The sequence below is a fragment of the Toxotes jaculatrix genome, chromosome 19 (assembly GCF_017976425.1).
Source record: "Toxotes jaculatrix isolate fToxJac2 chromosome 19, fToxJac2.pri, whole genome shotgun sequence".
NCBI classification, from domain to species: domain Eukaryota; kingdom Metazoa; phylum Chordata; class Actinopteri; family Toxotidae; genus Toxotes; species Toxotes jaculatrix.
The window spans coordinates 6,592,827-6,620,340 of NC_054412.1; the positions used below are offsets into that span (position 1 = coordinate 6,592,827).

The 27,514-nt window shown below is 40.4% G+C and overlaps 2 protein-coding genes and 1 long non-coding RNA gene across 7 annotated transcripts; 1 reads left to right on the plus strand and 2 right to left on the minus strand.

Annotated features, from left to right (window-relative positions):
* Positions 1-294: 294 nt before the first annotated feature.
* mia3 (MIA SH3 domain ER export factor 3) lies at positions 295-16,935 on the minus strand. Of its 3 annotated transcripts, XM_041064115.1 has the most exons (28): positions 16,759-16,934; positions 15,600-15,733; positions 15,422-15,508; positions 13,060-15,271; positions 11,703-12,032; positions 11,468-11,610; positions 8,898-9,029; positions 8,638-8,659; positions 8,450-8,538; positions 8,270-8,347; positions 7,972-8,082; positions 7,809-7,880; positions 7,610-7,714; positions 7,219-7,341; positions 6,993-7,080; positions 6,815-6,867; positions 6,629-6,719; positions 6,352-6,490; positions 5,908-6,070; positions 5,793-5,828; positions 5,598-5,665; positions 5,350-5,435; positions 4,954-5,067; positions 4,232-4,294; positions 4,093-4,139; positions 3,907-3,975; positions 2,974-3,385; positions 295-2,646 (listed from the first exon to the last, which is right to left on the minus strand). In XM_041064115.1, the coding sequence occupies exons 1-28, from the start codon at positions 16,877-16,879 to the stop codon at positions 2,387-2,389; spliced, it is 5,448 nt and encodes a 1,815-aa protein (XP_040920049.1). In that variant the 5' UTR covers positions 16,880-16,934; the 3' UTR covers positions 295-2,386. The 3 variants fall into 3 exon arrangements, with proteins under 3 accessions (XP_040920049.1, XP_040920051.1, XP_040920050.1); XM_041064117.1 differs by lacking the exon at positions 4,954-5,067 and having other exon boundaries at positions 16,759-16,935; XM_041064116.1 differs by lacking the exon at positions 3,907-3,975.
* Positions 9,894-22,774, plus strand: taf1a (TATA box binding protein (TBP)-associated factor, RNA polymerase I, A). 3 transcript variants are annotated; one of them, XM_041064120.1, is made up of 11 exons: positions 9,894-10,016; positions 18,688-18,891; positions 19,218-19,381; positions 19,564-19,677; positions 19,775-19,973; positions 20,283-20,404; positions 20,563-20,721; positions 20,996-21,062; positions 21,293-21,416; positions 21,517-21,671; positions 21,914-22,774. In XM_041064120.1, exons 2-11 carry the CDS (start codon positions 18,765-18,767, stop codon positions 21,964-21,966), a joined length of 1,284 nt encoding a protein of 427 aa, XP_040920054.1. In that variant the 5' UTR covers positions 9,894-10,016; positions 18,688-18,764; the 3' UTR covers positions 21,967-22,774. The 3 variants fall into 3 exon arrangements, with proteins under 3 accessions (XP_040920054.1, XP_040920056.1, XP_040920053.1); XM_041064122.1 differs by lacking the exon at positions 9,894-10,016 and adding an exon at positions 14,903-15,018; XM_041064119.1 differs by lacking the exon at positions 9,894-10,016 and adding an exon at positions 18,216-18,349.
* On the minus strand, positions 21,567-26,576 carry LOC121199438. The gene is made up of 4 exons (XR_005896448.1): positions 26,482-26,576; positions 26,241-26,337; positions 21,817-21,962; positions 21,567-21,668 (listed from the first exon to the last, which is right to left on the minus strand). It is a non-coding gene; the product is annotated as an uncharacterized LOC121199438 (long non-coding RNA).
* Positions 26,577-27,514: the final 938 nt, after the last annotated feature.

Below are 27,514 nucleotides of genomic sequence, written 5' to 3' on the forward strand. Positions count from 1 at the left end.
CAGAAATTTTTGCATTTTTTTGGATGGATTACAGATCATCTGCCTGGAAGTGGTTTTTAATCTAGTGTTACTCTGCAGATCAAATGTTTTATGTATACGGTTATATCTGAATGAACTGCCTACATGGGACTGTTTGGATGATGCTTCCTTATTAGCAGTCAAAGGTCAGATTTGTGCTCTCTGACTGACTTTTGAAGGATTATCTGTTGTCCCTCAGAAAAGCCCACTACTCTTATTTTGAAATTTCATATCAACTTGTTATAAAGGGCTTTTTTTTTTTTTTTTTTTTTTTAAAAAGGAAGTTGCATGTAACTTTATGTTTCCATACTGACTCTGCAGATGTTCTTCTTCACTAAAACATCTACATTGTTATATTTGATTTTAGATTTTATTTTTGTAATGTCTCAATATTCAGGACTGTAAATTAACTGTAAGATACACTAACTGATGAGCATACAGTTAACTGCGTGTATGTATGAAGTGCTACGATGTGGTAGGACTGAGAAGTGTTGAGTGTTTTAGTTTTGTTGACAGATTGAGGGGAATTGTATCAAACATTTACAAGGCTTTTAATTTCTAATAAACTACAAATGAGTATGTTTGGTGGAGGATTTCATCCAGAGCCCCTGAACGCTACTGACTTACTATATTGTTGCTCCATTAAGGACTGAGGATCACTCCTACATTAATTTCTAATTATGCATTCAAGGTTTTGGACAGTCGACTTCAAAAAGAGCGTTGACTTTTGTTTTGCCAAAAAATTTTTTTTTTTTTCATTGATATAATTGCTGTTTGCTTTCATCCTAATCAATCAACACTGCTTAGACAACATAGGAAATAAACACCATAAAATAAAATCATCAATAAAAACGCCAAACTATATTCCACACTAAAAAGTGTTGGTAAATATGGTTCTATGATGTTTTTTAAGGGTATTTGTTTCCTATGACCTGCATTCAATGTTGGTTGATAAAGATTTACGGTAATTTCTGAATGAATTAACCCTGGATGAATATACTTTGAATATAAGGTAGAGTCTGAAATACCCATCTCTGAAACGTCTGCCTGCATCTCTGCACAATGGAGATTATTTGCAGTGCTCACATCTTTTAAAATTGGCATGTAAACTATTTAGCAACAGCTTCTCTTTCCAAAATCAGTGTCTCTGTTGCTCAGGACGATTCACAGACCACATGACACAGTTTGCAGAGACTTACTCAGGGATTAGACAGTAGCTGCAAAAAACAGTTCACATCTAGGTGTGGGGATTATCGAGTAGAGGCACTGATTTTGCAAAGAGGTGTTGCTGTTTCAAATGTTATTTTCAGTTCTGTGAGCTCTGTAAGCAGAACGTCTCTGATCTAAAACCTGGACAAATTAAACCAAAACTACCTGCATGATCAGAAACTACCAACAGCAGATAAGTAAAACGAGTTTTTTTTTTATTGGGTGAACTGACACTTTCAGGTTGTTTAGTGTATACTGATTTGGATTCTGAGTAAACTCAGCATCAGACTATATTGGCAGTGCAATGAACTTTACACTGCCAATAGTCCTGTGGCAACGTGTCCAAACAAAATAGGTCTGATGGAAGGAGATGAGGAGAGCTAAGACCACATTTTCATGTGTTTTGGACGTAGAAGTAATTTCTCAGGTACTTTGTTTAGATCATACAAAATGCTAGAATGCAGATACTAATTGTGTGAGACAGCAAACCATGTCAAGTAAATGCCAGCGCTCACAGTCCTAAAATTATCTCAGTAACAGCACAGATGTATGCCTTATTTTTTTTTTCCTCAAATGAAGACTTTACCACACATCCTCTGTAAGTGAACTGTAATCAGTTGATAACATAACACTGACAGCTTTTACATTCTTTATTATTAAAAGTTCTACCAACATAGTAAAATAAGTTATACATCTGGCCATCAAATTATACGTTTGCTTTACAGTTCAGCTTTGGGAAAATTATGGTGTTCCTGAAACGCTAGAAGCTAAATCTCTCTCCTTTTTCCTCCATTTTTAAAATAATTTCCACAGGAAATGACATTTAAAAAAAATTGCCCCTTAAAAATCACCATACTATTTTTTTTTTTTTTTTTAAAGATCGACAAGTGAAAATCGTCTGGCATATAATGAACTGTTATTGCACAATAAGATGTTTAGAAAAGTGGCAACCCTTTCAACTTATATCGATTTCAGACACATAATGATAGTGTAATTTAAGGACCATGTTTTTTAATAAACATAATTCCAGGATTTTTTTTAATTTTATAACTGAAATATGAAAATAATCATGACCTGTGTTTGGACTGGATCTGGTTCGTTAACATGACGGGTCCAGGGTAACGGGGGTTCAAGTCCTCTGCCGTAGCTGGTGGCATTTTTAAGGCTTTACCATCGCTGGCCTCGCTGAGTCCTGAGGGGCGTCCTGCTTCACATGCAGGTCTTGCCCGGGGCCGCTGTGAGCTCCGGCTGAGTTGAGGAGGGCATCAGGTGGGGCCTGACCATAAGCACCACCAGGATGTGCAGGATGGGGCGGGACACCTGGGGGCAGGTCCACTGGTGGGCTAGTGTGGTCACGTGGTCCTGGGAAGCGCATGTCAGGAGGGACGGGTGGACGTGGTCCAATAGGCGCACGGACACCTAAACAGGACAAACGAAAAAGGAAATATTAGGAATAACATACTACGGCTGAAAATGAATAAACAAATCTTTCCTTCTGAGATTTTTTTTTTGGTATGTGTATGTCTGCACTGAGGCATACTGACTCCAGGAAACAGCCACACTCTGACTGTGCTACATCTGCAATATGATTTAGCATTTACCAGCCTGTAACAATGGCTACAATGGCTGCTGTATAAGTTACCAGCTACTCAATAACAGCACAAACATCATGTGCTGAAAATAAAAGGCTGAACATAAGAGATAAGATAAGATAAACCTTCCCACAATGGGGAAATTGCACCATACCATGTGGTGGAGGCATCGGGCCAAAGTGATGAGGTGGAGGGGGACGGAAATGTGGCGGTGGTGGACCCCGGGGATCAACAACATGGCCAGGGCCGGGCCTGGGGAGGAATGCATGTCCATTGCTGGGTCGAGGTCCAAACTCTCCTCCCATCGGTCCAGGCAGAGGCATACCTGGGTGTCCGTTAACTGGTAGTGGAGGCCCGTGAAGAGGAGGAGGTACGTTTGGAGGAGGAGGACCAGGTGGCAGGTGGTAGGGGCCGGGCCGTGGAGGTCTGTAAGGTCCGGGTGGTGGCAGACGGCCAGGGGGTCCAGGAGGGAGTAGTGGGTCATGGGGTCCAGGGCCGGGTGGAGGTCCTTGGACCATGGGGCCAGGTGAGTCCCTGATCGGAGATGCTAGGAAGGATCCAGGTCCCTGACAAAATACAGATGGAGGCATAAAATCAGAAAATGAAATGTGCTGTGATTTCATGTGCACTCACTAGAATTTTCCTGTGAGTATAGATGCATTAAAATTTTAGTCATGCAGTGAGGAGATCCACAAACCACACAATTCACTCCCAAAGTAAAGTGCATTTAGCCACGGCTCAATCACATGACCAGTAACCACACACCATGATTCTTTGCATGAAAAACAAACCCACTTTCACAAATACTTGACCTCTGACACACATACTTCGCAACTTTTACCGAAAAAAATATTTCCCAAGACACATTTTAGCTCAAGTTCAGTCTGGATGAAAAGAATCACTGCTTCTTTCAGTGCTGTGAGAACAGGTGAAACCGCACACTCAGCCCAAAACGTTAAGTCAGCCCCAGTGAAGCAAAATGCCTTAAATCTCTTCCCAAATCCAAATCCGGTTTCAGGGACAAGGGGGTGGAGTGCTTGCATACACTTCACACCGAGCACCTGGACTGGACAGACTCTATACTCACTGGCTCTGGACTCTCTGTGGAGGCCTCAGCCTGAGCCTCTGCTTTAACCTGCGGATCTACTGCTTGTGTCTGTTTTAGAGCAAGGACATACACAATGGACATGTAGGTAGGAGCTCTGTATCTACAGATGGAAGCGGGGAAGGTATCGTATGGATATGAGTCTGATCTGATTAGAAAATGACTTACAGATCCATCCATGTTGGCGGGCGATGAACTGCGGGGACCCATCATGTCTGAAAGACGAAGGAAAAAAAAAACAATGCTAAAAGCAAATTAAAAGCTATGGTGAAGCTTTTGAGATAGAGAGACCACAAAGGAGACATACCCATCCCAGAGATGTGTTTGTTTTCAGGGTAACGACCATGAGGATCTGATGGAGGTCGAGGACCTGAGGGGGGACAAAAACAAGATGCAGTGAAGAATGAAAACCCCCCAGGACTCTGTCTATAGCACGTTTCCAGGGAAAGACACAGTTGTAAGAAACAAAGAAAGAAGAAACAAAGTATGATGAGGGCAAAGACTGGTCACCTGTACTCTAGGAAGAAAACTTTAAGAGGAATGAAGCATTCTGGATAAGTTTAAAGCCCCTGAAAACTTGGTTTCAAATTTAATTCTTTTTAATTTGCAACTAATAAACAACAATCAAAATCTATACGAAAAAACGGACAATCTAATAAGGACCCTGTTGCTCATAGTAAGAAGCTCAGTATAGTAGCATAGTAAGAAAATGTTTCCAGGGCCTTTAAACATGCAAACGGTGAATTTCATTTCAACTGCAAAATAAGAAAAGTGCTTCGAAATGGATCAACTAAAAAAATCAGAACAAGAACAGGACAAAGATCTGAGGACAAAGGTATCAGGAAGGTGCAGAATGCAGAACACACTGGGAAGAAATAAAAGGAAGAACTAAGGGTGAAAGAGCTGAAAAGAATCAAGTCAGGAGTGAAAAAAAAGAGAAAGATTAGAGGACACAAGGTTGTAGCAGAGGGATGATGTCCGATTCTGGTCAAGAGGTTGAAGAGGGTGAAGTAATCCACAAGGACTCACCATACGGGTCAATTCTTCGCCCCACAGGGGCAGAAGGAGGGCGTCTGGGACCCTCTATCATTAGTGGAGGGGATGGTGCACCCCCACTCACAGGTGAGGGCCCATATGAGTCACCTGTTATGATCAAACCATCCATTTACTAAAGGAAAAGAAACAGCTAGCAATACATCACAGGAAGAGGTCCTCATTCAGGCTCTCAGAGAGTCGAGTACATTGAAATGACAAACGTGCAACCACAACAAATGTTTGAATCCTCTCCATCATTTAGTAAAAACAAAATACATGAAAAGAAATTAAAGAAATGCAGAGTTTTATTAGAAAACAGCATCGTGTTTCCCAAAGCTCGGCAGGTTGAGAACTGGCCAAATGAAAAAGGTCTGTCTGAGGTCTGTTTACCTTGGCGAGGGCCTGCAGGTTGTCCAGAGTTTGGTCTGAAGAGAGGAGCACGACGCTCATTCAGCTGGGAGGTTAGTACAGCCAGCCTGTGAAGGAGTGAAAAAAAAGACTCATGGTTAAATGCTGATAAATATATTTAGCTTAGAAACAGAAAAAAAAAAATCCCAAACCCTCACATTTGAGAAGATGTCACCAGTCGATATGTTGTAGTTTTGCTTAAAAATATTACACTTTCAGCCAACACTTACTTTTCACGGAGCTTTGATGATTCAAGCTTCTCTTGATTCAGAGCTCTCTCCGCATTACGAGCATTCACCTGGTAATAAAATGGAGAATTGGTAAGAAACTAAAATCATGCCTGGGCTTATTAGTAATCAGGCTTTAATATGCATGTGTAGTCTTTTGGTGTTTGTGTATAAACTGTGCCATTCACTGCAACATACCCAGTTTGAGTGAGTTTTGTTTTCCTGTTCTTTTATCTAAAAAAGAAAAAAAAAGCCATTGAGATTTAAGTAAAACTTTTCTCTGTACTTCATTAATATAGCAACAAGAGTCTACCTGCTCTTTGTAGACTTCCTCAGTCTTCTTCATCTGCTCCTCCATTTCATTAATGCGTTGCCTTAAGACTTTAACCTGCTCCTCTGCCTCAAGAGCTTTTCCTCCCACCTCAGACAGCATACTCTCTTTGCTGCGCCGCTCCAGCTCCTCCTTCGTTAATCTCCTGTGAAGCCACAGAAACACACTCCTTTGATCAACGGCAAGACAGGGCTCATAAACACCTTCTCCATTTCAAAGACATGTTGGTGTTTTTATTCACGGGATGTGTGACTGGATTTCAGCAAGTCAAATTTACATTAATTAAAAATAAAAAAAACTTCCAATACTAGAAATCACAAGAACTATTTACACATTTAAAAACTGACAGGCCTGCAAGGAAAATGTGGAAACATTATCTCCAGTGTATATTCATACTAGTGAATGAGTGCTGCAGGCTTCACTTACTGCTGTAGAGCATTTTCCTTCTGTTGATACATTTCAACCATGATTTCATTTTTCTGCTGAAGGATCTTGAACTGGTTTTCAACATGGCTCTTCTCGCTTTTAAGCGTTCCAATTTCATGTTCCAGCTCCTGGTGTTGTTCTTTTAGAAAATACAACAACATGCTTAATGAGAGGCAGGGAGAAAGTCCTATTCACAAGCTACACATTTATGCTTTTTTTTTTTTTTTTTTGGCCAAAAACCTTGAATTTTTCCTGAAAAGAAACATGACCAACACACCTTCCAGCGCCTTCCTAGCCTTTTCTTCATTCAGCAGTTTAGTCATGAAGCGATCTCGCTCTTCTTCAACTACTGAGAGAGTGGTCTGGGCCTATAAATAAATATTGTAAACGACACCTTAAAAAACAGAAGCTACTTAACACTTTAAACCAGCAGTAATAACACCTGTTTTAATCATTATCTTACCCGAGAAACATCCATCATCTGTTTGATCCTGTTCTTTATGGCTGTCTTCTTATCTGTAAAAGACACATTTGGTTTTCAGCTGAACACAACACACTGTGGATTACATATCTGCAGAAGCCCTTCAAAGATTACTGATTCTGTTTGAAGGGTATTATTGTGTCTGAAGAGTTGGACTTACCAGGTGCTATTTCACCATTGGCTAAAACTTTGGTGTCAGCTTTTTGTAGATCACAAGCATCTAAGTCTGCCAGAAGTTCAGACAGCACCTGCGAGGAGACATTTTTTTTGGAGGAGTGAGACACTAATTTGATGGGAGTTAAGGACTAAAATGCACAGAGAAAAATTGTGACAACAGCAAGGAAAAAAACAAAAACAAAACAAAAAGCCCCCCAAAACCGACTGACCTCTACGTTGTGATCTTTAAGCACCACAGAGTCCTCCAGCTCTTTCTGGGACTTTTGATAACACTTTATCTGCTCGCTCAGCTCCTTGTGTTTGTCCTCCCAGCTCTTAATGGTAGCCTTGAGCTGTAAGAATTGACAAGATCAGGAGAATGCGTCAGGAAAACAGTTTGGTCTTTAATGATCCAGCTTTAGATTACTTTGTTGATTTCATTTACAAGCAACAAAGAAAAAAAATTAACCTCTGTGAAACACAAAATGTAAGAAGTCTAAGAAATTTATTTATTTACAATAATAAATATACTTATTTACAAAATCAGACTAACATGCTGATCAAATTAACAGGTTTCATTGATGACAAAACATTAAAAAAAAAACCTTCAGGTCGTCTCACCGTTTTGTTCTCTTCTTTTAGGGCTGCATAGTCTTTCTCGAGACATTTGTGCTGAACATTTCGGGCGTCTTCACGAATCTTGGCCTCGTCCAGGAGAACAGTAGTCTGTGAAACAGTTTATTAGATACAATCAAACCAAAAGCTTAAAATAATCCTAAAGATTCCTGCAATGTGCAAAAGATTATGCAAGGATTTGTACCTTAGCGAGTGCTTCCTGAAACTTTTTCCTGCTGAGCTGCAGCTTCTCGGATGACTTCTCCAGTTTCTCAATCTATTAAAAGAAAGCATTTAACATCATGAATCTCAAAGGATGGTTTAAAGTAATAACAGCTAGGAAAAAAAAGAAAAGTTTAAACAGTTACCCTGGTTTCATTTTCCATAGAAGTTGCCCGCTCTTCTTCAAGTAGTCTTGCATATCTGTTCTTTTCCTCGGCTATCTGCTCATTTCGTGATTCTGCCTCTAAAACCTTACTCTGCAAAAACACAATGAAGGAAACGTCACTCACAGTCCTTAACAAATGAGAAGACAGAACATCCATAAGCCACTTCCAGCAGGTTCACTTCCTCATTCTTAAAAGCTCATTTTAAAATAAAAACACTCAGCACATCAGCAAACGTATGAAAACAAAAGCAAAACAATCTTAACTGCTTAGAGCTTACCTCCAGGTCTTTCATTTTTTTCATTGTACAACTAACAGTTTCCTTTGACTGCTTTTGATTTTCTCTCAGTTGTTCAGTCTTTAAGAAGAAGAAGGAAAAAAACAATTAAAAAGTTCCCAAAATAATACCGTTGTGCAAAGTAGCTCATAGAAATTTGATCACATCTTCCTTGTAGCTCACCTGCTTCTGGAGCTCAGACATCTTCGTGAGAGCATCATTCTTTTCTTTTTTGAGTGCCTGGATTTGCTCTGTGAGCTGCTTTTCATCCACTTTTTCCACAAGAGTGAAACACAAAGCACACCATCAGTTCAGTTTTACACTTCTGCATTACATGTATGTAACATGAAAAAAAACTAATGAACACTTACCAAGGTATTCCCTCTTCTTTACCTAAAAAGATTTAGAAAAGCAATAAGCATAAGCAATGTTAACAGTTATCCAGATGAAGAAAATATTATGTCAAAACCAAATTCAGGTTCATAAGCCCAGTAGGAAACAACCAAATTAAACCTCATAAAAACCTAATTAAATATAATTTAACGCAATACTATTCATGTTTTTTCTTAATTGTTGGCAAATCACAACAAAATCTGAGCAGAGATGAGAGCAGTCATATCACAACACTTACTGCGAAAACAGTCCTCCAGAAGAAAAGTGTGAAGGTCACTACCCCAACAAAAGCAGTGACGGCCACTGCTTGCCAAGGACAGCCATACAAGGTATCCCCTGGCTTCCACTCTTCTGGCAGGAGTGAAATCATCTGAAGACACAGAACCACAACCACAATGTTCAGATATAACAACAGGAAGAATTAAAAAAAAAAAACAAAGTAGTTAAAAATAGTTAATGCAAAACACAGTGGTGTGTCAAACAAATGAGTGGGAAGAAAAATCCTTGTCATCATTACTACCATGATTAGAAGAAAGGTTACCAAGATATCAGAGCATTACCATAAAATAAACTGCATGCACCAAGCAATGACCTATGCCACAACCAGGAGTGCTGAAATCTGTTTGCTAGCAATAAACACAATAGCCTGCCCCAGGGGAACAAAAAGGAAAAAGATGCAAGACTAATCAGCTCTTTTGCAAGTTTCCTGCAACCACCACAATCACTACTACATCGAAAGTATTAATGAGAGTATTAGAAGGGGTTGCTGCTGCAGTGTTTCAACAGGGCAGGAAACCAATTTCTGCAATCACCTGCAACTTCCCAATTCAGACACCAGCAATTTACAACCACAAGCCAGATGTGCCTCAGGCTTAAGTTTAACAATTCATTTTGCAATGGTTGTTTGCTGCCAACAGGCTTAAGTATTAAGGACTCATATTAATAATCAAAATGGACCATATGTTTACCACAGACTCACTGATGAAGGTTTTCATTACTGTCCAGTCATGAGCTCTGCATATCGCCCCAAGCACAAAGAAACCTTTGAACTGAGCATGTGGCAGTTCAGACAGGAACAAACACACAGTCTATGGCTCTAATGACATACAGGGATTACAAAATTAATTAATACACCACATTGGCAGGAGGGATTAGCACATTCTCTTTAGCCTTTTCCACCCGTTGCATTTCAAAAGTCTACTTGTTCGGTATAGCAATACACAAAGGCAGGACTGTAACCATGTTGTGTTTGAAAACAATCAAACTCTAATCTACACAGAAAACAAGTTATAAAAGACCACTGTGGGAGTAGGAGATCCTGTGACAATCGGCTTCAGTTGTTACCAAGACAAGGTTGGTGAGTAAATTCTGAAGCTGTTGAAGTTTAAGTCAATGTGCATCAACCATATGCTCATTAACACGTCAGCACGCCATGACAGCATAATAAATACCTGACACGACCAGATACGCTCTGTTTTTGACTTACATGTTGGAGCTCCTTTAGAAACAACATGTAAACATGATCCGGCTCCATTACAGGTCGGGGTGATGTATCACGCTCCATGCCAGTGTTCGAAACAAAAACGGAACTAGCCCAAGTAACGTTTTGCTAGTTTGACAGCTTATTGGCTAGCTTGCTAACACGTTAGCTGCCCTCAAGCGTAAGCTAGCGTTAAGCTAACGTTAGCCGTTAAAGCTTTGCGGGGTCTGAAAAATAAAAAACACGCTGTTGACAAACGCTGACAACGTTTGATATTCGAGACAGGTGGTAAAAAGCACTTGGCAACAACAGCCGGCTAACGGGAATTACGGATGAGACGTCGAATCCCATTCACCCCCCCAAAATAAAAACTGGAGTCGTTAGCCGAGCTGGAGGCTTAAATATGTATAACAGCGTAAGTACAAATAGCGACTAAAGCTAAATTACTTTGACAGCCTAGTCTATCTTACGTCTACGTCTTATGATAATTATCTGCCTTTCCATGCCGAAAAGAGGCCCACCGGTTGTGCTAGTAGCCAGCTCATCACCGGCTGTGTTGAACTTCAGCCTATAGTCAACAAGACGAGGGGGAGGGCCGTGGGACGTTCATGAAACATCGGAAATATGACATTTCATACAGAACTTCAATTTGAAATATTTAAATTTATGCCACCCGTGAAATTCTTTAAGAGGAATAGGAAGACGGTACTATGTGACAATCGGTGACGCAGAAGCACATCCGACGCCCGTGAGGAGAGGCTTGTAGTTAATTATTTAGTTTCATTACTTGGGAGTGTTGGCTATTCATTTCTACTGTTGAGAAAAATAATAATAATACTTGTTAAAACAGTAATTATTGCACCAAACGGGTGCCAGTGATGTGTGTGGGGATATGGATATCAAGCGACAAAATACAGAGTTGGATATCATCACACGTTATCTTTTATCTTCCTGAAATCCTCCAAAGCAACGCTCAAGTGACTTTTTGTTTTTGTTTATTCTCTTGCTCTAGGAACACAGCACAGGTCAATGACCTACTTTTATTCAAAATCAGTGCCCTACTGTTGTGAATAGGATACTGTGAATTTATATAATTATTCTGCTTCTTTTGGCAACTAATTTTGCTTCCACATATTCTGTGGTCCAGTAGTCGTGCATGGCCTGGGAACCACTAACAAAAATCAACGATCCTTCTCCTGCATTATTGATTTTGTGGATTGAAATGTTTCAAATGTAAGGTACACCACACACAACAAAAACAATGAAGCTGATGAAACCAGTATACACTTTGTATAGTGTATACCATAGCTTAGAATTCTTACACTTACCACAGTTGTCCATTCAACAGTTTTATTGTTGATGATTGAAAGGATGCAGCCCATGTAAACAATTCCAGTTGAGAACACTCCCTCTTCTTCTTCTACTTCTTCTTCATGAATTTCAGACACTGGTTCCAGTGACTCCAAAGATCCTGGAGAAAAAAAACGAACGTAATTGTGGGTGAGGGACTGGCAAAAAAGAAATGATTGTCTGACTTTGAAAAAATTCTGCAATCATTCTAACCTGAGGGCGACTGCTCCACCTCGACACCAAGGCCCTTTTCTAGAGGATTTTCCAGAGTGGCTTGTGGGACCTTCTGTATCTCATCTGATACGCTGAATCCTGGCTGATTGTCTTTGTTTTTATTGAAGTGCCCACTATCCCCCTCCACACTGACATCTGGTCCAGTGTGCACTTCATCCAAAACACTCTGCTCCTCTTCAGTCTCTGCCAGCCTTTCCTCATGATCTGTTACTGTGATGTTGTCTTCACTCTCAGTCTCAGGGACGCTGTCAATCTTGTCTTCTTCAGCAATATAGGGCATTTCCTCTTTAACATTCAATTCATGTTCATCTAGAGTGAAGAGATTGAAAAAGACAACAGCAATTAAGGTGTTATTCAGATAAGTAGTTTTGCAGGTACATTAGAAACATCCTGGCTAGAAAGGAATATATTTGTGGAAGGAGCATTAAGAGAGGTGTGTCCTTGTTTACATTCACACATAATGAATCTAGTAACAGAAGGTGTGGTCGTCTATTGCTTTGTCAGAGGTGTGGTATTTGCCAAAATTGCGGTCAGTGTGATCCTCCTTCAAGTGAAACAAACACTGAAACGTAAGGTTAGCAGTATTAGGACCTAAACAATCATCGACTGAGGCCAAACGAATTTAAATGTACTTTGTAATTGATCTGTACACCACATAATGTTTAGGGCTATACTGATCTGACTTTATTATTCTTAATAGTAGTAAGAGGCCACTTGATCAATTCTGCAGAGTGCACAGAGCCTGAAAAAAACACACAAGCTGATTACAGTTTAATAGATTATGCCAAACAAGTAGGGCGAGATTTCTAAAGTCAAAAAGGGTGAGGTATCAAATAGCCAGTGCAATCATCTTCACTGGCTGTACGCCCCAGCATATATGTGTATCCTGTGGTTCTAGCAAAGGCTGCAATTCACTGCTGGCAGGGAAGTGTAATTCTATCACAAACGGTCACTGAGGACACTTTCAGCAGGTGTGAACTGTTGTCCCTTTTTACTGGATGAGGACACAATCTGAATATATCTGGAAACAAGATACAGATCTGAAAAGGTCCTGAAAGGAGAATTCAGGGCTGCATATTTGCTGTGGCACAGTATCAAATTCCGCATTGACTTTATCTGTGGATCATAAGCTGATGCAATATATCTTTCTACGTACCTGCCTGTGTACAACATACCTGTCCGTGAAAGGCTTTTATCAGTTGTTAAAATAGAATATACATGGGTAAATCAGTCTGACTCCACCAATCACAATCAATCAAGAACCAGTCAATCCTTGCAACCCTAATCTATACCACATACTAAATTAATATAACAAAATAATAAAAAACAAACCTACCTTGATCAATATCTGATGCTTTTTCTGTTGCTAAAGGTGTACTGTCACTGGCTGTTGAATACTTCTGACGAAGGCTGAATGCAAGCTCCTGGAAGTCATCCAGTATTTCAGTCTCCTCATCTAAACTACTTGTATCCATATGGGGGTCATAATCATGTTTTGTGTTTCGGCTGTCCATCATCTTCTCGATCTCGTCCAAGATAGTGTTTTCAGAGGCTTCCAGGATGCGCTCGAGTGCATTTTCAATGTCTTGCGTGGTGCCTGTGTGTGACAGACGGGTAGCCTGCAACTCCGTGTCCAGATCAGAGAGCATGGCCTCCACTTTGAAGAGATTTTTGAGACCCAGAAGCCTCTGTACCCGCTCCATGTCTGTCTCTGTGAAGTGGTCTCTCAGCAGAGACAGTCTCAAAACACTATCGCTGTATTCTGGCTCTGGAGTCGACACAGTGGACAGACTTTCAGTTTCAAGTGAGGGTTTGTCAGAGTCTGTGTCGTCTGATTGTGCAAATGAAAGCGCATTTTCATCTTCAAGTAATTCTTCTTTCTCATCAACATTTTCTTCCTCCAGCTCTGCATAGTTCTCTTCTTCCCTCTCCTCTGTATGTAGCTCCTCATGAGTCTCTGGTTCTTCGACTGAAAAATCTGGTTGACTGTTGTTATTCTCCAAATCTCTCATCAAATGGTCATGTATCTGATTAGGCAGATGGTCATCTACTGTCTTTTCATCATCTTGGACATCTGCAGACTGCTTCTCTTCAGTGGACAGGTCCTGATGTGTTTCAGTACTGAATAACTCTTGATCGGTCACTGTCTTGTTTTCTTCCAACACATTGTCTAAATCCTGTCTAAGCTCCATCGCAATGCCACTGTCTTGTGTATCTGCATAATAATCACTGACCACTGACTCTTTGGACACCTCCTCCCCTTCTTCTTCTTCTTCTTCTTTGGGCTCAGTGGGCTCTTCTGCTGTTTTAATATCTGATTTTTCAGCTCCAGGAATGGCATAAGTATCATTTTTTGATAGCGGATCCACTGATATTGTACTTGCTTCTGCTTGATGGTGCATCTGTGGTGTATCATCTGAGGGTTGTAATATCTCATCCCAGGCTTCCTCGTGTCCGATCACTTCTCCATCACTGTTATTATCACGATCAAACAACAGTCTCTCAGAATCACTGGCTGTTTCTTTATCATCTGTTTGTATGGAGCTGGAATCAGGGAGCTCCTGAAGAACAGACTCCATGTTTTCTGGCTCTTTTAGTGTTTCCGGCTCTGTTGCTTGTTCTTCTACATCACTTTTTGCTTCCTCGATAATCGGAGGGGTTTTTGCAGCAGCTTCTTCCTCCTCATCCTCATCATCTTCCTCTGAACTCAAATCTTGCGCTGTCGTCTCTCCCCCGGTGACAACTGAAAACACTGCATCTCCAAATGATGTCCACATGTTCTTCTCCTCTGCAGTTTGTGGTTTATCATCATGTGTTATAGGAGGAGCTTCCTGCTGCTGTCTGAGGAAATCAGATGCTGGAGAGGTCACGGCTTCTTTAGAGAAAGACAGCAATGGAGTTTCTTCTATAACATCAATGTGGTCTTCAGGGTGATTTTCCTCATCTTCGCTTTCCTCCTCTTCATAAGGTGTAACTTTCTTGGTGATTTCTTCATTGGTGGTGACAGCATCAAAAGTTGATCCAAAGGTAGTTTTCAACTCGGGGATTTGCACTCCTTCAGAAGTCGAGACTGATTCCTTTTCTGAGACAAACTCATCTTTGGGCACAGATTCCACTTCAGATGTTGTGGGTGTGTCTTTGGTTTCACTGCCCTCTGACACAACATTTTCAAGAACAGACTTCATTGCGTTTTTCTGCTCAACTTCTTCTGCTCTTTCAGGAACATCAGGTGTAGTTGCTGTATCAGACTCTACTACTTCTGTAGGGGGCGATTCTGTTGGCACATCACGCTCAGGTAAAGAGACACTTTGATCATCCGGGACTTTATCGAGATTCTCTAGTTTATCTTGATGCTCAATTTGTTTTTCACTGTCAGTCCCTTCTTCTTCAGATGGCTGTGTTTCTTTCTGAGTGCCCTCTATCACTTGGCTTTGGTCAGACGTTGTGTTGTCACTGTCATTTTCCTCCGCTGAAAAGCTTAAGAGTGAATCTACGTCGTAATTGTCAAACTTATCAAATCCAGTGTCAAAACAGACAAAATCTGTTTCCTGAAAAGAAGACAAAAAATAAAATTAGAAGAAATATGCATGGGAATTTTTAAGTGCTATTACATTGATAGTTTGAAAGGCTTGTTGAATTTTAGATTGTATTTTTACATGTCAAATTAACTCAGTCAGCAGTCCAGCATATGTTCATACCTCTGCTGGAACTTCAAGCTCTTGGTCAGTATAAAGGTGGTTGACTGCAAGAAGATCCTTTGGGAAATAGCCAAAGTTACTTCCAACCTATGGACAGAAACAAGAGAACCTGTTGAGGATTACAGCTACAAAGGCCAAACGAGATGTTATCCAGAACTGATTACCCACTTATACTTACACTTCCGGCCCACATATCAGTCCTCCTACCCGCTAGTTTGTAGTATACATAGATGGTTTCTGATTTCTTAAATGTCAGGAACCGACAATCTGGTCCCGTGAAATCTCGCACTGCTTTCCCCCGACACAGAAGCACTGAGAAAGCAGAATGTGCAAGAAACAGTAACCATTACTTTTCACATACTGCTAAATTCAAGAATGCAAAAGTTCAAACTGGCAGCAACTTTTCCAAGATGCTTTCGGACAATACTGTAGGTTTGCAACTAATGATTATTTTCATTATTAATTTTCCCCTCAAAATTTTCCTTCATTATAAAAGGAGGATAAAAGTAACTGATTTACTTGAGCCTTTCTCACTGGCTGCGTTGCATTGTCGTTTTATGTGTTAATGTGCCTCACCTTTATTGTTTTATGACTCAAAACTAACTTTCCCTGATGATATGTCACAAACGTGGTAATTTCTTATCACTTTAACCAGCATTTTGGGCTGTGGTTAACACTTAGGTGATATTTTCGGGTGATTAGTCCTGTAACTGTCCCCTCAGGCATGACCTCTGGTAGTTTAAATCTAACTAGCAATGTAAAGACAACGTGCTAACAGTAACAGTTACTCTGGATTCTCTAACAGTTCGTCCTTTAACGTTAAATTTAACGAGTTTGCTAAGCTAGTAACACGGTCTGGTGTAGTCTGTGCCAAGTAACGTTGTTAACAAGATGAAATATAAAAACCAAAGCTTGTGTGACTAGCAGCAGAGCTAGCACGCCTTGTACTTCAGTGTTAACTATTGTTCGCCCAGGTTCTACGTTTACATTAACCGCTTTTGCCCAAGCCGGCAAGCGGCTAATTAGCTGCTAACATTAGCTTCCCACTATCCACCTAGCCAGGCAGGCCCGAGCTGCCAGGCAACCAGCCAACACTGGCTGCGTCTGAAAGATTACGCTTCCCGAGCTAATGTTAGCGTTAGTTCGCCTTGTTTAAAGTGTGCAGCGCACAGCTACACAGCATCAGAACCACTGGAGCAGGTTATCCAGGTCGCACATATCGACTGGCAACAGGTCAAGAGATAAGCCGCAGTTTATGGCTAGCTGTAGTATCGGGATGGAGGGGAAGATGCATCCTTGAAGTCCTGATAAGCTTCACAACAAGCCAGAAAACTTACGGCTGCACTCCTGATCGGCGCATCTTTTCAGGTCGGAGAACCTCTTTTCCAAGGCTGCGGTTGAAATAAAATTGAATAAAAGTAATAAAAAGCCTTGTCGGTAAAAGTGTTTTGCTGCCATGCTGGCAGTTTTGTTGACGGTCTCGACTCAGCTGCTGGAGCATGAGCACTGGGCTGGAGGAGCCGACACGTCAGCACCTCAGATCCGGCTGGGTGTAGGCACGGAAAGGTTTTCACAGGATGTTCGGTCTGGATGGGGGTGCTTCAGGTGACTGTGGGAAACAGCCTCAAATATGCGGGGCGATTAAAGAGAAACTTGACAAGATCGCAGCCTCCTTGTTTAGTATGTGCACTGCCCTCTGGGGTAATCCACTACAGCGAGGACGTCTACGATATAATGAACGAAAAAAAAAAATGAGATTGAAAACCAGCTCTTACTGATGACACATATTTGCATAATCACATAGAGGTGTTAGTGCATGGTAATGTCCTGGACTCCTCCTTCTCCCTAGAGCCCCTGCGGTGTAAAGATCCTATAGACAGCATAAGAAATATTTAACGAAAGAATGAAAAGCAGAAAATAAATAGGCACATTTTTTGATCGTAAAGAATGGCGAATGGGCACGTTACCTCCCAGGAAAAGCTATAAATCCAAGTCAGTGTTATTGCAATCATCCCTCAAAATTTAGCACTGTGTAAAACTGTGATAAGTGCCAAGTCATCAAATACATAAAATATTTGTACACAGCAAACATCCAAATCGTAACTTAAATCTCAACATAAGATAAACTGAACTGATCCCATTACCCAGGGAATATCTTTCAAAAAAATCCAATGTATAGTGCATAAATTATGCAGGGAACTGAGCTTATGACCCCAAATATACAACCAGAATCATAAAGAACTATCTTCAGAGTCAAGAAGAACAAAGAGTCCTTGAAACAGATGGTCTGCCCTCGACAGAGCCCTGATCTCAGCATCATGTCCGGGTCCGTCTGGGATCACATGTCAAAACAGGAGACACTGAGACAACCTAAATCCACAAGTTCTCAAAGATGTTTGCAACAACCCACCTGCCAAATGCCTGGAAAGATTTGTTTTCAGTTTACTGCACTTTGTATTAAGTTAATTGGTAAATTAAAACAGTTCATGGCGTTATTTCTTAAAACATCCTTGCTTTACTTTTAGTGCCTGATGAAGATTTTACACAGCACTAGTTTCTTTCTCATAATCAAAATAAAGACTTAGGCGAGTAACTGGAACACATTGCGTAAACAGCAAAAGAGAGAAGTAATTTCATTCACAACTGTGTAAAAGATTCCCAGTCAATGAAACAAGAGTGCTGGGCTGAAAAATAGCACTTCAGTTCAAGGCAGCAAAAAGTAGTGGTTCTTAGCTCCGCCCTCTCTGCTACGTCAACCAATAGCAGCGTAGTTTCTATTTCTACTTCCGTAGCCGCTCAACAGAAAGCATGTTAGAGTGTTAGGAAACTGCACACTTTTAGCAGGGACTTGAGCGTTTGTTCACTTTATCAAATTTAGCATCGGCACACTGGCCAGCAAAACATCCGAGTAACGTTATTGCTCAGAAGGTAGGGATGGAGTTTTTTTCCCCACATACCTGTTAGCTTGCATCTATTCTTAACATTAAAACATCTAGATCGGTCTATAACTACTTATAATTTGTAGAAATGCTAGTTTCTGGTTACTAAAAAGTCAGTTAATTGTACTGGTAGTGGTCTGTCAATGTGTGTTTACTATTACACATTAGTTACAGAGCAGTTAGCCAAAGCTAACTGCCAGTATGAGGTCTGGATAGTGTGTTACTTGAAACAAGCTGCAGGTTTTCAGGGGATTAATGTGAGCAGTTTAAGAAAGTGTAGAGGCTGACTTAATGTTTTGTAAGTAAAGGCTCTTTGTGTTCCTGCAGGTGGAAGTCATACAACACCCATTTGACCAAGTGATAACAGGGAACTATCCTACCTGAGTCTGTCTGCTGTGGAGATTATGGATGACTTGGAGAGAGAGCTGGGGCTTCTTCAAGACTTGGAAAATGACAACGACTCTTCAGACAACAACTCTGCAAAAGGAGGAAAAAGGTCCAAGCTCCCTCTGGTTAATTCCATGTGTGCAGGTGAGTTGTACAGTATGTACCTACATACATTGTTCTGTTGGCGAAGTGGAGCCAATTAGAACTAGACCGATAAACTGTCTGGGCTGATATATCAGCCCAGATATATATATCACATTTTGTAGATATATTGGTATCTATGTACACTATATGTTAGTTTGTGTTATGTCATAAATACTATTGGCCAATTTATCATGGTCGGACTTTTGCCATTCTGAAATATCAATATTGATATTAACCCCCAAAAGTCAATGATCAGTAAAGCTATAATAGCTAATAATGCGTTTATTATTAGCTATTAGGTAAATATGTTTTTTTTTCTCCTTTAGAGACACCAAAGGAAACTGGGTTTCACCAGAGTACCAGGATCTGTCTGGAGCAGATCAGAGAAGCTATGCTGCATCATAGATGGCAAGAGGCAGCAGAATATATGGCATGTTACTCCCAAATGTTAGAAGACCCAACCCAAGGCACCACACAGCAGTACAAAGAGGTAGGTTTGTTGTTGTAGTGGATTTTGTTATATACCCAGTACACATAATTCTACACTACAGAAGGAATTTTCCTATAGAGATTTATAGATATATGAATAAATTAGCGGTTGTGTAAATGGTTCAAGGAAGTACTATGTGCAATTTGATATCCACATCCGTGATATTAACATTCTCCCTGTAGCTTATTTGGAGACTCAGCACTGAGATACTTCATCATCTCCCCAACTCAAAGCTGGAAGACTACAACAACATCTATGAACGAATGAAACATTCAGGAGTTAAGCATTATCTGATGGTACGTTAGCTAATAGACCTGACTACACAGTGCACAGTTTTCATGTTGTTGCTACTTTGCTGAGTCACAATTGTGACCTGTTTCTTTGTGGCTCTAGATCAGTCTGGAACATTCCTTCCACCTGCTGCTCCATGGTCACATTGAAGATGCAAAGCGTCAGCTGTCTGTTGCTGAAAGTTGGAGGTATGGGAAGGAGTCAGCAGCTCAGGATCAGAAGACTAAACTGATCCAGGCCTACAGGAGCCTGCTGGATTATATGATCTGGTGTGACAAAAAGTTCACATACTCCAACACCGGTAAGGCAATACACAACTCAACACCCCAAAGCATCTATTATTTATTTCTATCAGTTACATTGGCACACTGCAAGCTCTTGTGTGGTGTCAAACTGCCACCTACAGGGCAGACCCAGTAACTGCACATAAATTAGTGGAACCAAAGAGTTGGCATGGAAAAATGTATTTGTGTGTGTACAGACCTGCCACTTAATGTCCTCTGATGAGATTTAAGGTTTTTTTTTTTAAAAAAAAACCCCTCTGTATTATTTGTCTCAAACCAGATGCAAACTACTCCTTTTTATGTGATGATTGGCTGCTTCTTTTTAGACAATCCCGACTCTGGTGACAACCAAGAGATGCATAACTACTTCAGACAGGCCTCTGTAAATCTTAAGGAGATTTTAAAAAATCCTGGTGTCTGGGATCCCTTCATACTGAGTTATGTTGAGGTAAGCACACATTCCCCCATTTAAGTAAAAAAAGTGTGTGTGTGTGTGTGTGTGTATATATATCTAAGTTTTTAATATCATGAGATGAAACAGAACAGACTAGAGCTGCAACAGTTCGTCATTTGATTGACTTTGCAACCTTTGTTTTCTTCTGGCAGATGCTGGAGTTCTATGAGGATCACAAGGAGGCTCTGAAAGTCCTGAATGACTACGCCTATGACAACAGTTTTCCACCCAATCCCAACGCGCATGTTTATCTCTATCAGTTCTTAAAGCGGCATGATACTTCTGAGAAGAAACTAATGAAAGTGTTGAAGGTGAATATTAAAAGTAGCCAGTACATTATTGAAGTAGTGCTTTGTTTTGTTATAAATTACACTTAAAATTGTATTTAAGATGATAACTAGAGCATCTTAATGCTTTTCTTTTTAAGTTTGAGATATGAAACTGTAATAATCCTTATGAAACTGCATACAATTTCGATATTAACTAGAAGATGGAACCTGCCTGTTATTAGATTTATGATAAAGCACACAAACAACACACAGTTACTAATGCATCTTTAAAACTTCCTACTTCCTTATGCTGTAGATCCTCCAAGTTTTAGTCCCAAGTCATGAGTTGATGTTGGAGTACAGCTCTCTCCTGCTTCAGTCAGGTAAAAGCAAATGTAAATTAAATGTCTACCACATAACTGAAGTTATTCAAATTCATGTAAAGAAAAGTTAAATTTCAGTCTTCATTGAACAAGCAATTACTTTATTTGTATATATGGCCTCTCAGTTTTGACAGTACTAAACAGGCAACATTGAGTTAATTTTACTGTCTAGTTTTGAAATATTTGTCACATCTCCCAGTAACATTTTGTCTTTTCCATTTTTTTCCCAGAGAAAAAAAGTGATATTCAAAAAGCTTTAGGAGTCGTTTTAAAAATGCTGGACTTCGCCTGCTGGAGGAGCAGCCTGGATGCGTGGAAGTGTTTAAAGGCCATTATTCAGAAATTACAGCTACAGTATGTTAAAAAGTTATTAGGTATATTTGTGAGAGATTACTTACTCATTATTTTGTTGTTGTTGAAGCATGTTGTTCTGTACATTTGTATATTAAAACAGAGAAGACTGGAAGGAGGTTGTTGTTCAAAAAATGGCTGAGAGAAAAGACTGGTGGCCTGCACTGCACTTCACAAGCTTCCATGCCAGTAAAGACTCTGAGGAGAACCCAGAGCTGATGGAGGTGAAGGCATCGCTGGTAAAAGTCCTTTGTCCTGGTAAGTAATTGGCAACAGCTGTAGTGATTTTATGAATAGCGGAAGTAATTTCTTAAGCAAAAATGCCAAAAATTTGTGTATTAATTTGCAAATTAAAAAAAGCAAAAACAATCCTGCGGTTTGTAAAAGATTTTGAGATACATACCGGTGCTAACAGCAGCAGCAATGTGCAGGATTTTCTTGCCTCTGTGGTACCGACATGGTCTGAAACCAGCTGTCTTTCTTTCTGTCTTTTCTTACAGACCTAATTCTTAAGTACACTGCTGGAGGGGTAACCAGTGGAGAGTGGACCTGAGAGAAGAACACAAAGAGATTATCAAACTGTGTTTTCACAATTCACAGTCAAGAAAAGGTTTGAGATGCTTTTGGGAAATAACTGAAAAACCCTGGCAAAGCCGTGTCAATGAAGAGGAGGAATCTTTGTAAATGCGCTTTTTACACAGAGCTTATTTCAGTAAGATTTCATGAAGGCACAGCCTCCATCATCCACTGTGAGGAGCTCTTGTTCTGTGTATTTACAGAGAGTATCTGCGGGGTATGACCACTGAATTTTGACAGAAACTGAGTGTAGCTCTGAATCAGTGTTCAAGTTGGTTTCATGGTTTCTGTGAATGTTTTAATGAGAGCGGAGTCTCATTCTGCCCTCAGTTGACCTTTGACCATTGTATGGAGGCCTTTTAAGGTCATTAGTGAGTGTATACGACACACAGCCTGCGCAGACCTTTCAGCAACATGATTTTCAGAGGTTAAAGTGAGTGGTACAGACCATCGATAGGTGGTTACTGATAATAGCTTTAAAATGTTTACTGTGAGACTGAGACTGTGAGAGGTGCCATCTGTAAAAGTTCATAATTGACTTGTGATCAGTTTGAGTATGTGCTAGTATATTTCTCTGAAACTATATTCACCCCTGTCTGTCCTTTATTTCACAAAAAATGCAATGCAGTAGTGCTCTCATAATTTCTGACGCCATCTACTCAAAAAGGAGGTGTTTTTGTACTACGAATGTTTCTAATGGCATGACAGAATCCTTGGCCTTCACACAATGTGCTTCTCACTGAACCATGAAATAAAGTCTTGCATCCAGCAGCATGCCAATTTAATAAGTGAAAGTGTTTGTAATGATTCTGTTTCGGCTTGCTACAATGTTGGCCATGCAGCAACTCAGTCAGCTGTACTGTATGTGTGTGTGTGTCTGTGTCTGTGTTGCTTTGCAGTCATTACATAAACCAAAGCCCAAAGCACTTGCCCGACCACAGGAGCAGCTGCAGAAGGGATCTGGGAATACATAACACATGTTTGAAAATTCAAAACTCAGAAAGCAGTGGAGAAGATCAAGTCAGGAGCTGGTCACTGCTTTGGACTGTTTCCTAGTTGTGATCATTTTTAAGCTTTTTTATTTTATTATTACTTTTTTTTTTTTTAAGGCTTTTGAATCACCTACACAGATGTTCACAGTTGAGGCAGCCATTGCTCTGTCCTCTGTGGCTCTGTTGGAAGTTTGCTTTCTTCCTCAAGGGCACTTTGGACAGTTTAGACCTCATTTTTTGTCCAAAGTTGAGACTCCCTCGTCTCAGGCCCTTTTGTGCTCTAACTCACTCAAAGGTCGCTCTACAAATAAGCTTCTTGGGCAAAGCTAGTCCGCTGTTTGATCAATTTGATTCTCGTCTAATTTTCTCACCAGCTCTGAGAACAAAAGACTGGGCTTATTTGGACTGGAGCAGACAAACTGGAGAACAGTCCGACCTTAGAGCAAGGTGTAATCACCTGCTGGGGATCATCAAGGTTCACTCACAGCAAAAACGCGTCCCTATCATAATCACTGGCTCATTGTTGCGTCCTGAAGCAGCAGCAGGAGTCAGGAGCAGGGTGTCCTAGCTGTTAACACGACAGGAACAACAAATTTGCAGGATTTTTTTCCCTGCAGCACCCACGTATGCTCAAGACACTGAAATAGGAGTTGGCAAAATGGATAGAAAATTAAATCATAACCCACCTTCTTCTGAGGCCTTTAATGTGTTCATCTACTTCAAATAAGAGTGGAGTAAAGGCTTGAGTTAGAATTAACATTTGAGTTCAGTAAATGAACTTCATGTATTGTGTTTTCTTTATTTTTGCAGAAAATTAATGGGTATCTGTGCTTACATGGTGTAAAATGTACCTAAGGAGATAGAGAAAGAAATTGAGGTACAGAAAAAGGATAGGAACTGTGTTGCCACTAAATACTTTGTCCACCAAAGGGCACGGGAATGTTTTAAAAATAAGAGTTATTATCTCAGACTATGAAGTTTAAGAGTGTTTAAGTTACTTGCTTATGATAATAGTGGCCAATACACATTATTGTGTTCTTTTTTTTCTAAAGGAATAGTTTGACATTTTAGGAAATTTGCTTAGTCACTTTCTTTCTGACAGTGAGATGAGAAGATCGATAGCAACTTCGTGTCTTACCCCACAAAAGACGCTTATTAGTCCCTCTAAAGCTCACTCATTAGCATGTTATAGCTTGTTTGTTTAATCTGTTCAAAAACTGAAGTGTAAAAATGACAAATTGTGGTTGTGTGGGGGTGTGTATGCTAAGCCAATCTAATTGGCTGCTGGCTACAGCTTAAAATTTACCGTACAGGCATGCGAGTGGTATCGATCTTTTCATCTAACTCTTGGCACGAAAGCAAATAAGGGTCTTTCCCAAAATGTTGAACTATTTCTTTAAGTCTCGATTACTGTAATAGGTATAGGCCCTAAATATTTTGTACCATTTGGGCTCTAATTCAGCCAGTTCAGCATCTGAAAATGCACACCACCACTTGCTCTTTTCCTCAAAATGATGACTTGTGGTGATTATGCATTTGATGTGACCTTTACTCATCTTTACTCATTTACTCAGTCCTGTTGACTAAGAACATATATGTTTACTGAAACAAAGAGGGAGAATAATGGCAGGTGGAGGGAGTGTTACACATTTAACAACTGCTGAGTTCATACACTGGTTCTACCAGCTAGTTCAGTACGGAGTCTGGATGAAAAGCAGTGATGTATGTTCATCTGGGAATGCACCCCAAGGTTGCTGGGACATGCTGCACTGTAAAATCTATCAGGTAAAAACAAAAAAAAAAAAAATCTGTCTCTGTAGGCTCATCTGACGACTCTAACAGGCCCCTTAAAACCTCCTCTAGCCCAGGGAGGAATTTACTGACGTCTTTGGCCTAACCCCTCTGTGAGCTGACAGGTATAATAATTGTTTGTGTAATTAATCATCAGCGCGGGTTGCAGACTGAATCTATTTGCTGCCGAGGAAAAAAAATACACAAATTGTGTGGGGAGAGATGTTTTAATTTTCTGCCTGGCGTAGAAAGGCCCTGGATGTTGCTTTGCTGTGTGAGGCTGACATTAATTGAGTTTTCCCTTCTCTTACAGTTTCACTCCCTCCTCTCTGAACACAATAACACACACATACACACTGAGACACACACCGCAGTTGGTGACTCAGGGTCTCGCTTGGTTGGTCTGCAGGGCTCTGAGGATTTGTAACCTAAAATCCAGACTCGCACAGCGACAGTGTAACATCTCAGTAACTCTGCAAGATATTTGAAGTCTGGTATGGTTTGACAGGGGGGGCAAAGAGGGAGAAAGCGTGATAATTCAGCCATGCAATTTGGACTTAACATACTGATGTGTTCGCCAGTGCTGCATGGTACAAGCAGGAAGGAGAACAGAAAAACACACGAGGCTGACTTCAGAATCATCTTCAAAATATGACTGAAGATAAAACTCAAAAAGGAAAGGGAAACAAAAATCAAACTGAATGGAAAAACCCTGCAGAAGTCAGCTTTAAGTCTTATCATAATTACACTTGCTTTGGTGCAGAATGGCCAGTGTATAATGGGTGTATTCCAAACCTATGATGGCCCTTTTGAACAGCATGATAACAAAAGGCTTTCGACACACTCATGATACTGGCAGATGCTAAGACAAAAATTGCTTGAGGGGAGTCAAGTCTTGTGGAACTTGAGGGAGGGGAAAAAAGAAAAAAAAAAAGATTCCCAAAATATCCTCCCCATTCTGTCTGTGAAGTTGAAAGTGACAACTGCAATACCTTTGTTCTCAGAGTGCAGTTGCAAAAATAGCTTTCAATAATGTATTAGGAGAATAAAGACTGTGAGCTGATTTCTGGGGAGACGGCGCTCAGCTCTGTGTATGTGCCAAGACCAGGAGCCTTCTCTGCTGTGCATCTCTGGCTGTGAGAAAAGATCAGGCTGGTGAACACAAACTGATCCTCTTGACTTCTAAGATCTTTTGCTTATCTACTTATCCAGGGTGGAATAAAATCTTGGCCTTGGAATAAACAGCTTATCCCTCTACATATATTTACATCTGATCTCATATGTTCACAAGGGACTGGGCAGTTACTGAAACAGGATGATTACTCAGGACTTACTCCTGAAGTGTTGCTCATGCATGCAGTTGCATGGACAACCAAACTGTTTCCTCCTCTGAGCAGAAGACAATCAGTGCAGAACAGAAATGTAATGACTCTGAAATGCAAAGTACCTTGACCGACAGAGCATTCACCTGAGGCTATGGAGGTTTCATTTCTTGCGTGCCTGAGTGTGATAAGTGGCAATCCAAATGCTGTGGGTGTCCTTCCAGCTTTGTGGAGGCCTGCCAACTGGAACACAAGTGGAAAAAAAAAACACTCTGAATGATCTGAAATTTGAAAGAAAAAAAAAAAGAGGCACAACAGAATTCCAGGCAGGCATCAATTATTAAGACAAGCAAGACAGCTGTGACACACACAATGTACAGATGATACCTTTGGAAGGCTGTTTTGTTTTCTTTTTCTTTTTTTGGTTCGCTTGACAGTATCTTGGGTGGTTTGACTCTGATCTAGAAGAGAATGTTTTTTTGTTTGTTTGTTTTTTAAAAGGCAAGTCACAAAACAGCTTGAGTTTAAGGATTTATCATGACCAAGCTTTTGATGTCCAGGCTACAGAAAGCTCCTGGCTGGGTCATCATCAGACCCTGTTGAGTGGTTCGATGGTGAGGGTTAAAAATAACATGTTTGTTCAGTAAAGAACTACATAATACATTTCATTGTTTAATTACCTTTAACAATGGACTTTGTCTGAACATTCATACTTTTTAGCACCAACTTGGATACATCTGACCTTTCAGAAAGTGGGAATGTGGCGGTACCTCTGACATGACACAAACATGGCATAAACACAAAGTAGGTTGATGGGAATGTCATTAGTTTCACAAGTATTTGATCATGAATCATGACACTAGAGGAAAAGGTTAAAGGATCACCAAGGGTATTACAATTTATGCTGAGAAGGACATGAACACCTGAACCAAAATTTGTGACGATCAGTTTCAAGTCCAAGCCAAGATAATGCTGATGATGGCACTGAGGTTTGTTTTTAGCTCTTGAGGAAGCCACCTCTAGAGCCACAGAAGCCATTATTTTTCATTTCCTGAACAGTACTTCTCATGACAAGCCAGCTAAACTTAACGTGTAAAACCAGCGGAGTGCCCCTTTCAATGTCTCCTAAAGACATATTTTTACTCAATACCATTTTATTGACCTTTTCTTGCCACAATAGGCTTTTTCATGGAAGACGTGTCACACGTCATAGGAAAAACACAAGTGCAAACAATGGGGTTAATAATGACTGAATGCCATTTAGCTGCTTGAGTTTCAGGGTCCCGGTTCATGCTGGCTCATTGTCACACTGTCATGACTTCCTGGGACACCTGTGTTTTTCCCCATTATAAGTCAAGGTGTCTGCTGTGAAGAAGGCTTATTTGTTTCTATGCTTTTAAAATGATGAACAATAATTTCA